General features: G+C 43.8%; 1 protein-coding gene across 1 annotated transcript in view; it reads left to right on the top strand.

Annotated features, from left to right (window-relative positions):
* SGCD (sarcoglycan delta) overlaps positions 1 to 12813 on the top strand; it is a 297976-nt gene that overhangs the window by 264449 nt on the left and 20714 nt on the right. Inside the window, exon 7 of the mRNA XM_066560194.1 lies at positions 3137 to 3209. Coding sequence (XP_066416291.1) covers positions 3137 to 3209 — 73 coding nt within the window. The remainder of the gene's footprint in view (positions 1 to 3136; positions 3210 to 12813) is intronic.

The raw sequence follows: 12813 nt of genomic DNA, 5'->3' as shown, positions 1-12813 counted from the left end.
ATATCCAGTGGAGCTGAATTAGTCCAAGGCAGTTTTTCCCCTCGTGAGCTGCTGATCCCCCAGGCAGAGATTGAGACTCTCCAGTGTAAGATAGAGGGGGCTGGAGGGAGGGGGCATCTTTGAGGCCCAGAAAATTCCCAATAGCACAGAAAAAAGAGGATGGTTCTTTACTGAAATCCTCAGGCAGTGGGGTGAAAGCACAGGGAGAACTTCCCCAGAGTATTGAATTCATCCATCAGCCCCCTGCTGCAGAAAGGGGACACTTAGGACGAGGATTAGGCGAGGTGAAGGAAGTTTATCAGTGTTTCTGATAAACCTTCTCTGCCAACTCAAGGGTCCCTCAGCTGCTGACAGCCAGAGCCAAGGGAGGGATGTCTCAGTCCTGGTCCCTCAGCATCCCCTCGTGGCTGGTGTCCTGCTCAGTGACAGAGACAGGTGGCCCTTTGGGAAATTCTGTGTTATTAAAGAAGAATATGAATTATACAGTCAAGGCAGAAAGCCTTAGCAAGGCGGGTAGCATTCACTTCAAATTCAGATCAAAGGAGAGAAACAGAAGGGTTTGGAAATCTCATTCCTGTTCCCAGTGCATGAGGGACTTTTTAATGGATTTGGCAAGAAGGGAGGCAGGAAAAGAGGGTTTGAGAACTGTGTAGGAAGGGAAGACAAGAAAACGGAAGAACAAATACCCAGCTCTTTAATTTTCAACTTCCTTGAAATGACTGCATTGGGGTTTTCATTGACCTTGGTTCCAAAGTTGCTTCCTGACTTTAATCTAAAAAATGAAAGCCTGGAAAACCCCAAGTTTAGGAATAAGTTAAAGTTTCTCCTTATTCTGCAGGCACTTTGGTTACAGGCAGGTAGTTATTTTGAGTTTGCATGACTTGAGTATCTAACTTAAGATGTCTAAAAATAAATTAAAATGCCCAGCATAAAGTCACCATTTAAGCCATGTTGGGTGGAAAGGGTACAAGGATATCTGGGTGCATCTCTCCAGCTGCACCTTCTCATCCTCCTTCCCTCAAAAATCACTGTTCTATTATGCAGATAAGTGCAGGCAGGATGTTTTGCTACATTGCATTGCAAAGCCAAGAGCAAGGCAATTGTGTTGGATAAAGCAGAGATTTAAATCATTTGGAAACTGTTGAGAGAGGACAGATCTGATAGTAGCAACCTTCATGGCTGGCAAGTTACAGCTGCTTATGACAACTTGTAACAATGAAAGCTTATAGTAAAGTTAAAAGCTCAGTATCTGTATTGTGCCATAGGATCAGCTTCAATCCCCAAGTATAAACCTTCAAACTTTAGGCTGATTTTATCATCTTTCAGTTTGCTTTGGTTTTTTCTGGGTTAAGAAGAGTTGGGTAGCTTTTTATAAATGTTAGAGTGCTTGTTTTCATTCTGATTTTTTTTTCTTTAACACATTGGGACAGCTTAGTTAATTTATTACAGTGCAAAGAAAGTGTAGTCATACTGCAGTTGTAGGTGTTTCTCACTTATGGCAGCAGTTACAGCAGAAAGTTGTCTCGACACGTTTTGGACCATCTCAGAACATCTGCTATTCTGTAATGATGACTTTCAAACTGCACACAGGGAACAGTTGCAACAGCATGTGTTAGGAGTGCTCTCAAACTCTACATGTAAAAGTTTTCATCAGGATCTGTAGTTTGCACCAATAACTTTATCAGACTAAAATCTAAAGAAATAAAAAAATGCCAGGAGTGCTGTCTGCATGCTAACACTGAAATTGCTGTGATGACTGCTGGTAAAGAGTGACTAATTGTTCACAGTGTGTCTGAAGGCAAGACCACAGGTTTGAATTTAAGAATATAGGTCATACTTGCTCATTGGCTTGGCAGCTATATATTGGAGAACAGGAACATTAATTTCTAGTGCACACACTCGGTGTGTGAGGCAGTTAGTGCCACTCTCAGCTGTGTTTTAATTGGAAGTTTCAGTGGGAGCAGGAATGTGATGTTCTGCAGCAGAGAGTCAGTGACAGCACCTGGGGACTCCTGTGCTCCAACAGAGTATTTTAAAAGTAGAACAGGTTCAGGAAAAATAAAGCAGTGAGAAGTCCAGAGGATTTGCTTCACGGTGATTGATTCAGAAAGCTCAGAACTTCTCAGAGAATCAGAGCAGGCTGGGGGCGTTGGGTCACCATCGGTGTCTGACTAAAGTCTCCTCATGCAAGGCTGGGTGGCACACAAGGACTGGAGAACATTCAGTGGGGGAAGGATGAAACGGGACCATTTCAGACTAGATGCACAATTTAAATGAGAACAGTCAGTGGAAAGGGTTGCCAGAGGGTGGCAGGGCTTTGGCTCACAGCAGTGATGTGAGGAGTGCACATCTTTCTAGAGGAGAGAGAACAGGGTTGGTCACAGTATATGGACCCAGTTCAGGGATGGCTGGGTGAAATGGCCCAGCTGGGCTGTGCAGGTGGCCATGAAGAGGATTGCAGGGGTCTGGAACATAGACAAGCTGTTTGTAGTACCCAGCAGGTCACAGGTCTAAAGCCAGTCAGCAAATGGGGCAGTGCAGCTTCCCCATTGTCTCTGAGAGAGGGGGGATTGAGCAGAAGTTAAATAATTTCTGGGTCACACATTGAACTGGTGGCCAGGCTGGGACTGGGGCAGGGTCTGCTTGTGCTGCCCTGCACGAGGCTGCACCTCCCTCCTTTTGCCCAGGCAAGAGCACAGCCTGACTGGAGAGGTGCTTGCAGGGATCCAGTCAAAATCTGCTTTTCTCCCTTGAGCATCTCTGGGAGCCCAGTGAAAGAAATGATGTTGTAACATGCATCCATGTTCTTCCATGAGGAATGCAGCTGGATTAGATGCCTGGTTAGCAAAGGGTGTTTTTTCCAAGCTCCCTGCATCAGCAGCCTCTCCCCAGGTTGGGCTGCAAGCACCTGCTTTTCCAGCCAGAAGTGCGGAATACAGGCAAACCCCACGTGCAATCAAGGCAACCCATTGCAGATGAACAAGGTCTGGCTTTTCTGGGGACAGAAGGGATGTGCAAGAAAGGCATGGGGTCAGGCAATGGGTTAAATTGCACCTAGGTATGATTTGACAATCACTCCCCTGATAACAGCTTATAATGTTTACAATTTGTCTTCTGTTTTGTTTTGTGATTTCAGGAGCAGAAGGCACAGTGTTCCCTAAATCTATAGAAACTCCCAATGTCAGGGCAGACCCCTTCAAGGAACTAAGGTAAACTTTGGAATATGGTTTAATGGTAACTCAGTGGAGCCTTGTTGGAGTTGTGCTTACTGCTGGGCATCATTTCTGCTTTTGCATAAGAGCTTGGGGATTCTCTTTGGAAGGCATCACAAGAGAGGATGCCATGGAAGAGAAGGGACCTGCCATATTTACATGTGATGTCACCAAATTAAAGGCAATCACAGGTCATGAGAGCAGCATTTCTGCTCTGCAATGTGCTCTGCATACCTTGGGCTCAGCATTTGGGAAAAAAAATTGAGTAATCTTCTCCTGGTTGTGCAGGGAGGTGCTGCAGGCTGTGCTGGATCACAGGGAGTAGCAGCAGGCAAAAGGATAATGCCCTCCAATGTTATCTGACTTGCAGAATTGCAAACCCTCCCTGACCTACACAGGGCACAGCTGTGCACATGTGTAACTGCTGACACTTGCAGAGATGCCAATTGTTGACAGCATTGTGCCAAGGGGGAATAAACAGCTCAGCCCTCAAGCCAAGGCCGGGTGTTATATTTACTTTATTTTTTAAATAATTTTTAAAAAGTGTGGCACTACAGGTTAACTTGAATCACTAGCCTCTGGAAAGATACTAATCATATGGCCTAAAAAATTATTGACTGAATCTCCTGGTATCTTCTGACCAAGAGTGAAGTAGAGGTTTGCCTCAATACTCAAATTATCCCTCCTTAGAATAAGAGAGTGTGGTATTTGCAGGGTTCCCCAGACGGAGTAGGAATTGAGAATCTCTCTGTTCTCAGAAGGCTAATTTATTATTTTATGATATTGTATCATATTAAAGAATGCTATACTAAAACTATACTAAAGAATAGAGAAAGGATACAGATAGGAGGCTAAAGGATAATAATGAAAAACTCCTGACTCCTTCCAGGGTCCCAACACAGCCTGACCGTGATTGGTCATTAAGTCAAAACAATTCACATATTGGATAAACAATGTCCAAACCACATTCCAAAGCAGCAAAACACAGGAGAAGCAACTGAGATAATATTGTTTTCCTTTTTTTTCTGAGGCTTCTCATCTTCCCAGGAGAAGAAATCCTGGCAAAGAGATTTTTCCAGAAAATATGATAGTGTCAGAGAGAGAAATACAAAAATAAAAACAATTTTTAAAAAAAACAGAAGGACATTTTGTCCTTAAATCTTGAGTTGCCATCTCTCCTTTGCTGGAAAGGGCTGGGGATGGAGCAATCCTGAGACAGCTGAAGTTGAGCACGAGTGCTGCTGCTTTACTGCAGATGCAGGGGGCTGAGAGAGAGCAGCTCTCATGGATTCCCTGCTCTGATACCAGGGATAGTTATGGCCCAGCTAGGTCACCAGGGAAGATGACAAATATCCCATCTGCCTTCCCTTGGGTCTGTCTCTACCTTTCAGTTTCCCCCAGGAAACCCTTAATTGTTCCCATTCCCCACTCTGGGGATCATCTGTCAGGAGCAGGAGCAGTGGAGGCATGGTTGGGTTTGTTGTGGAAGTTTGTTCTCTTCCTCCAGGCAGAGACTTTAACCCTGCCTCGTGGTTTTCCCAGTTTGGGTCTGCTTCCTTTAAAAAAAGAGGAAATGTGGTCTTTACTCTCTGTGACAGGCAGCTGGCAGGGCAGGGGCTGCTGTGGGCAAAGGAGACTGAGGGCAGAGAGTGGTGGGGCAAGGTTCTCCAATTCCCTGGAAAAGCCAAGCAAAGGCACCAGCAAATGGATTTCTAGGTGACCTCCAGGTGACAAAGGCTTTCTGGCACAGCCCATGTTTACTGACATTTTCGTTTTTAAAAAAAAAACAACTGCAAGATCATGGTTAAAATACCCAATACCATCTCCAAAATTTACAAGAACCAAAATTTACAAAACCAGGTCTTGAGTAGTGCAAAAGAGATGCAGGATTTACGTCCAAGTTTGTGATAATTTAAGACTTTTCTAAAATGGGAAGGGGGGGGAAATCCAAATAAGTGTAGGATGTGGTATTGGAGGGGAAAAATGTGAATTGAAAGAGCCTTAACCTGATTGACTATGCTTCTGTTCCAAAGCAAATTAAGCTAAATGAAATTGAAATTAATTAATGGCAGTATCCATGCAAGGGATTGATTCAGTATATTTGATCTGCTTTAAATTCATGGTGTTATTTCACTTGTTTTATGTGGAGAGCTGTTAGGTAACTGATTTCCTTTCGAATTACTGGACTGAGTGAAAAAAATCCTTTAAAATCTGTTGTGGTTTTTGTATTTTTTTTAAAGGAAAATTACTGAATAGCATTTAGCTGGGGGAAAAAAAAGTCCCAGAAAGTGCTAAAACACTTTGTGTGCTTCTGACAAGCTTATCTTGGCAAAAAATAAATGTTTTTACAGCATCCTGAGGAGAAAAGAGCCAGTGGTGGCAGTGTGTAGGGAAAGCAAGGTTTTCCAAGAACAAATGCTCTGCTGCTCCCCAGACCAAATCCATCCATTTCTCTCTCCATGTTGGATCATTGGCTGCTTCTTAGGTAAAACGGTGCCTTTTGGGGGCAGTACAGAGTTAATAGTGAAAATAATCTCACTCTGAGGGGAGATTTTTTGCTTCCTTCCAATTTTCATAGCAGAGTGTGTGCATAAGGTGTCCTTTTTGCCTATTTACAAAGATGCTGCAGTGAAATGGGGCTGGATGAGATGGGCCCTGAGCTGTCACACATTGTTGGGGAAGCAGCAGTGAAATCACACCTTCAGCAGCTGGCTTGCCTCTAAAAGACCTTTTTCTGTAATAAATAGTGCTTTCTTTCCTGCTTAGGCTGAACTTCTCAGGTGGAAAGTGCACATTCAGCTGCTGCAGGTGCCCCCAGGCACCACCAGCCTCCATCTTTATCCTAAAGCAAGGATTGTGATCCATTGGGGATTTCTCCCTTTGCTCTTGTCAGTGTCCACTCCTTTTGTTAGATTCCAAAATGAGGTGGCAGCTGTCACAGAGAGAGGGGACCAGCTCCTCCTGTCACAGCTGGGACTCAGGACAGCTGGGTGTCCTCCTTGCCTTCCTCCTCTCCTGGACAGACAGACTGGCAGGACAGACAGACTGAGTCCCTGGCAGGACAGACAGGACTCATGTCCCCAAGGCCTGCAGTCACACCTGTGTGCCACCACAGCTGACACTCTCCAGGTGACAGGACACTTGTTCTCAGCAGGCTTTCTGTCCCTTTGGCTGTGAATGGTTTTCATCATTCAGCTTTATTGGTAAATCAGCTGCTCTTCCAGGTGCTCGTCATCCTGGTGATCCTCTTGGCTCAGTGTCCTTTTTAAAACATTTTTGCAGTGGTTTAGGAGAGAATCCCAGTGGGAATATGTGCACAGCCTTTTCCTGACATGCTCAGCCCCTCTCAAGGCTCCAAGATTTGCTTTTGTGCTGGTTTGAGCCAGCACTGGACTTTGCTGCAGACAGACTCAGGAACCCTAAGATATTCCTGCTCAGTGTCCACTGTGCTAGGAATGCCAGAGCTCATTATTGTCTTGTTTAATTCAGAATATAATTAACAGCTCATGTTTCTTACCTAGACTCTACAATATTCTTTAAAAGTGACCTAAAAACTAGAGAAGGTTGACAAATTTTTTATTTACTTTTGTGAACTTCTTCATGTTTTTACATACTTAGGGTAATTGTAGACTCCTGAATGTATTTGTTGTTGTTTGTTGGGTTCTAAACTGGTCAAAAGCTGTAAAAAGGAAAGCAAACAAATCCAAATTAATTTTAAATACTTGGGATGTTTAGCATTGCCGTCTGGTATCGTCCCAAAATAGTTTAGGGGGAGGGCTTGGGAGATTTGTTTGGACATTGAAATATTTGTACTCATCTGCATTGATGCCTTTTAAAGCAGGTTGGTTCCTTTGACATATGGTAATGTGATTGCTTATGTATAAAAGTTGAATTCAATATGACCTTTTCTCACTGGATTGTTTGAGTAGCACCCAAGTAACTTGTCAAGAGGCTGCCTTGAGAACCTCTCCTTGACATTGGCAGGAATCACCTGCCTTTTTCTATTTACATTCCTCCAAAAAACAAATACATGCCAGAGATGCAAACAGAAATTGTCCATCAAACACCAGATCAGCACTCTGCAGAGGTGAGGGATGAAGGCTGGGCTAGCCAGTGAATGAGGAAGAAGGAAATAGTTTGAGGGGAAAGGATTAAAAGGTGGGTGATGAAATATAAGAGAAAAGTCTGAGGAGGATGCTGTTAAAGTGCCAGGTGCTGGAGGCTGGGGGGTTTGGAGCAGAGCTGCCTGAAGTACAAATGTCCAGCTCTTGCTGCAGCTTGGAAACCTGCTCTAGGGTATTTCTGTTCCCAGAGTTAAATAAAAGGAAACCAGACAGCATGAAATTCACTCCATGAGGGGCAAGCACACACCTGGAATTCATCCACAGATATTGTAGGTTGAAAATGCAGTAAATTGCTCATCCAAGGCCGGGAAGCCAGGGGATGACTGTTTTTTCTATAATGCACAAATACAGTTAAGGGAGAATTAATCCCTTGGGCTTAAAGGGGTAATTTTTGGCTAAAGTTAATTATGAAGCACTGAAAGCACGAAATGGCAGATGAAATGTGCTTGCTGCTTGATTTTATTAGTGCAATTCCACCTCACCACATAGAGTACTGAACTATCCAAATAGTCCAAGTGAGACCTATTGTAACAAAAACAATTTAAATGCAGTGCTGAGCTAACATAACAAGACTCATTTTGAAAAACAGGAATTCTTACCAAGTTAAAGTTTCTGTCAGCTGTGTTTCATAAGGCACCATAGATAAGTAGGTACAAAAATAATATTTCTGTCTAAAACCAATTACATTAATAATGATTAAGAGGGGGAAAAATGAGAGGAAATGCGAAAAATAAATGGTATAAAAGAGGAAGTAATTGGTGAGAAATGAAAGTCATTTATAGAGAGTAATATATGATACTGAAACACTGTTTATTTCACAGTGAACACTTGTGGATTCCTGTGAGGTGTCAGCAAGGGGGAGATGACCACTGAACCCTTGTACAGTGCAGTGTTATTTTCTGATTGTTTTACCAGCAGGGATGCAATTTATTTCTCTGTTATACCAATGCAATCCCAATAATTTTGGTAGTCCTACCAGCTTAAAAGACAACAGATTTTCCTTGGGATGAGTTTACCTTCACACTGTAACAAACATAACTACTTTCAGTTCCTTTCAGGCAGGTTAAATGTATACAGCCATCTCCACTAAAGCCACCACAAACTTATTCATACACAGCTAAAAGGAGACACTAGGTTCCTGGTTTATAAACTTCAGGCTCATTTCAGTGCCCTGTGGTGAGTTGCTTTTGAATCCTCATCGCCTCATTTTCTGTTTGAGACCACCACATCTGATTTAACAATTTTCCCATGGCAGCTGAGGCTTCCTGAAACTCTTGCTGTTGGAGAGACGTTCTCAGAGCAGAATTCACACTGATTTTGCAGCCACTTTGCTTCAGTATTTTGTCCTGTTGACATCCCTTCAAATCTGCTGCCTGTTTGTCTCTTACAAAAGACAAGCCACAGCCCTCCCAAGCCAAAGGCAGCCTTTCCACAGCTTCCCGGGTGCATTAAGGTGTATTTATACTGTTGGATATAAGGACTGGAGTTAAGGAAGCAGTTGATTGCTGGGGCTTTCCATCTGTTCAAGTATTTCTCTTGCAAAGAGAAGGAGAGAGGGGAGTTGCTGTTCCTTTTCCTTACCCCAGCAAACCTTCCCTTAATGGCCTTCCTCTCTTTTCACACCCAGCACCAGGAAGGGTGGGTTTAGCTCTTGGTGTCCTTCCCTTCCCTGTTTTCAGTGGGTGAAGCCTCAATCTGGATGAGCTGCTCAGGAGGGAAATGCAGAGGTGTTAGTGGGGTTGTGCTGGTTTATCCCAGCTGGATAAACCATGGCTCTGCCCTGTTCCCTTATCCCAGGTGAATAAACCATGGCTCTGCCTTGTTCCCTTATCCCAGCTGAATAAACCATGGCTCTGCCCTGTTCCCTTATCCCAGCTGAATAAACCATGGCTCTGCCTTGTTCCCTTATCCCAGCTGGATAAACCATGGCTCTGCCCTGTTCCCTTATCCCAGCTGGATAAACCATGGCTCTGCCTTGTTCCCTTATCCCAGCTGGATAAACCATGGCTATGCCCTGTTCCCAGTGCTACTGATGGCATCTGTCCACAGGCAGATCCTCTTCACAGAGGACTAATGGATGGTGAAGGCAGGTTTGGCAGGAAGGTGCTTTGGACTCAGTGTATTGCTGAAGTAAAAAACAAATTCAGGAAAAAAGGCAAAGCAGCTGGAATTGGTGGTGAAGCAGCCTGCAGAGTGTGCTGGGGTCTTCCCAGAGTCCCCCCTGTCCCCTGTGCTGCTGGCACATTCCATCAGAGCTTTGTGACCCTTCAAGTGAGAGCAGGAGTGAGAATGTGGAAGGAAGGGACAGATTTCTACAGGAAGTTGCTACCAAATAGCATTGCCTATAGGATAGAGAGCAGTGGGAATATCCTTCTTGTTTGCTGGTTAAGGCACCAAAATATGTGGGAAGATACTCAAGATTCATCTTTTTCTGCCCATATTAAGCAGCACAATTGCAACTGGAGCAATGGCTCCAGACAGAGACCAGTTTAACTCTTCTGGGCCCTGAGCAAACCCCAACAGCTGGGTTCATAATTCTCTCCCTGCATTTATTCTGTGGGGGTTTCCTAATACAAATAAAGTTTTTTCCTGGGAGATATTAATCGTCAGTCCTGGCTATTATCTCAGATTGAATTCCTTTGCTGTGTACAAGATCTGTATCCTGCCTTGCTGCCTTGTGCCCAGGTTTGTCATTAGCTTTCAACAGCAGAATGTCACTTGCTCCATAATCAGAGCATCCATCTGACCTTTGAGTGCTGCTCACAGAGGTGTGTGAGCCAGAAATCCTCTGGGACTTGAGAGAAAGCCCATCCCTGTGACCAATCTGTACAGTCAGACATGCAGATGTATCCATTTGAATTACAAAAAAGTGAGCTTGTTTGGCTTTTTTTAACTCTCTGTGCAGTACACTGCTAACCTTGAGTAGAAAATAGATGCTAATAAATGCAAGGTCTTAAAAATGTGAATTATAGCCATTTCACACTCCATGGCAGACTCACACCGGTGAAATGGCTTAATACTTAATTACAATGCTTGTCCTTCTCTCAAGTGCAGATGACATTCCTCAGATAGATTTTGCTATGACATCTGTGGAAATAAGTTGTGAAACTAATTAGTTATTCATATAATACAGAATATTGACTCCACACTGATTAAAGGGATGTGGTGACACATCTAACATGATGTATCTGTCGAGTGGGTTAGTCTGAGGTGGTATTTTTGGAAGGTCTTACAGAAAATTATGAAAATACCATTTGGCCTCTGGAATGCAGATGTTTATGGGAAATGTTGCCTTTCATTTACATTTTGATAATGTTTTAGGAGGAGTGCCATGCTCTGGAGTGACACTGTGCCCTGGCACCTCAGCTTCAGGCTCTGAGTACCATTTTGGGGGTGCCAACTATAAAAAAGTCTGCAGGTTATTGACTATCTGCAGCCATTAGTGCTCTAAAAGCAATCATTAGACAGCTACCCAGAGAGATGGGCAAGGAAACTGTTGGGTTTTTTTTTTTCTATGTTTTCCTTGCAGCAGAGCTTGGCTGGAGCTGGTGTTCCTTAGGGCAGTCAAGGAGATGCTGCAGCAGGAATCAGTTGGTGCTGCTGCTCAGGAATCCTGCATTTGTCACGCTCTGTGAAAGGCCCAGAAACCATTCTTTTATCATAACATTTGTACTTGAGATAGAGCTATTTGTACTGAGGGTATTGAGCATGAAATACAGAAGTAAATAGAAAGTTGGCAAGGAAAGCACCTTACCCACCTATCACTGTGATCCCAATCCTTTGCAAATACTGTGATATTTAGGATGTAATCATATTCAAAATGACTGAATAGCTCAGAAGAGAAGGAGATTTTCCTTTGAACACTGTTCTTATCTTAAAGAAATGAGAGGAATGTAATCCACTGAGTACCATGTTTGCTTTTGGGTAGAAAAATACCTGGTTTTCTTTAATATTTCTCTCTATCCCTTCATACGTCTCTCCAGCTGTGCATCACATATTCCTAAAACCCCAAGTGAAGAGCAAAGCAGGCAAAATAAAAATCTCTGTGTTATTCAGCAGTCAGTACCTGCTTTTAAGAAGGAATATCTCCCTGCTAAGGCTGAGCCTGGGAGCTGTCTGCAGGCAGAGCTCCCTGTTCTCACTGTGCTGAGCCCAGCACAGGAACCACATCTGGGATTTCACCTGCTGAACTGCAGCAGTGCACAACCAGCTTCCTGAAAATGAGGCATTTAACACAAACTTCTCATTAACCTGGTACAAAATAGGGGAGGACAGTTCAGACACTTCACTGCCCAAGTGAGGAGTTCCTCAGGGTTTTGTTTCCTGCTGCCCTTTGCTGGTGCCAGAAGGTTTGGCTGGGCCACAGCAATAATGTTTATTAGTTTGAGTGAGGGACTTGGAGCTACAGAAGTCCCCTGTGAATAAAAAGGACATTTTTACAAATACACTAATTGTACTTCAGGCCGTAGTCAGGAATCAATAGCTGCTGCATAACCTTATTAAAGAGAGGGGAAATATGTGTCCACAACTACAGTGGGGTCCTTCCTTTTGAAAGCAGTATTTTGTATCTACTTATTAAGAGAAATGACAGATGTTCACCATGCCTAAAGAATCTTTATTCTGAATTTGTTTCATGTGGAATAGAGTTGCTCTCTTTAGGCCAAACAGGAGTAGCTACATCTTTCATCATGAATTGATTTTATCTTTTTCATGTGTAGTGACTGCCACTGCTCTGCTTCTCTTGTGTATGGATTTATCCCCTGGGTTATTGGGGCACCTCTGGCTGTCTTGAATTGTGATAATTTCTGGCCAAATAGTATTGCTGAGTTCACACTGAAGGAATGTCACTGCCAGCTCTGGAGTGGTGTTTGGAATCAGCGTGTGGCTCATGAGAATCCCTTCCTAAAAGTGACCAGCAGCCAAACCTGGCCATTCTTTGCACAGTCCATAGTTGCTCCTCTGGTCTCTACTTTATTAGAGTGATCAGAATACATTATCAGAGTGTGAGCATCAGCTGTGGGCTGCCCTGCCCTTCCTGGGCTCAGCAGTGTTGCCTGGAGGAGGTGGCTGACCCATCTGGCACCTTGTGTCCTGTGAAGGGAGGAAAGGAAATGCAGAATCTCCTTTGTGCAGCCAGGTGGGTCCTTTTTCTCATCTCCAGATTTCACAGCCTCATTTCCAGGTTCTCCTGACAACTCTGAAGCTGGCAGTCCCTGCTCTGCCTTCCTAGCCTGAGGTGGTGTTGGAGTGACTCAGTGTAAAAAAGGAGCATTTTTGGGGCCATACTTGTGAAAGCACCGTGTTAAAGGTGGAGCACTGGTTTGAAAGGCAAAGTGGCAGCCACCATTTCATCTGTCCCAGAGCTATAAATACACACCCCAATACACACACACAGACTTGCTGGCAAGGAAAATAGTGCTCTGTTTGACTTCAGCTGCACAAGAACATCCTTGGATAGAAGAAGCCCTAAAAAAAAC

The sequence above is a fragment of the Molothrus aeneus genome, chromosome 15, assembly GCF_037042795.1.
Source record: "Molothrus aeneus isolate 106 chromosome 15, BPBGC_Maene_1.0, whole genome shotgun sequence".
NCBI classification, from domain to species: Eukaryota; Metazoa; Chordata; class Aves; order Passeriformes; family Icteridae; genus Molothrus; species Molothrus aeneus.
This window is presented reverse-complemented; position numbering and strand designations above follow the sequence as displayed.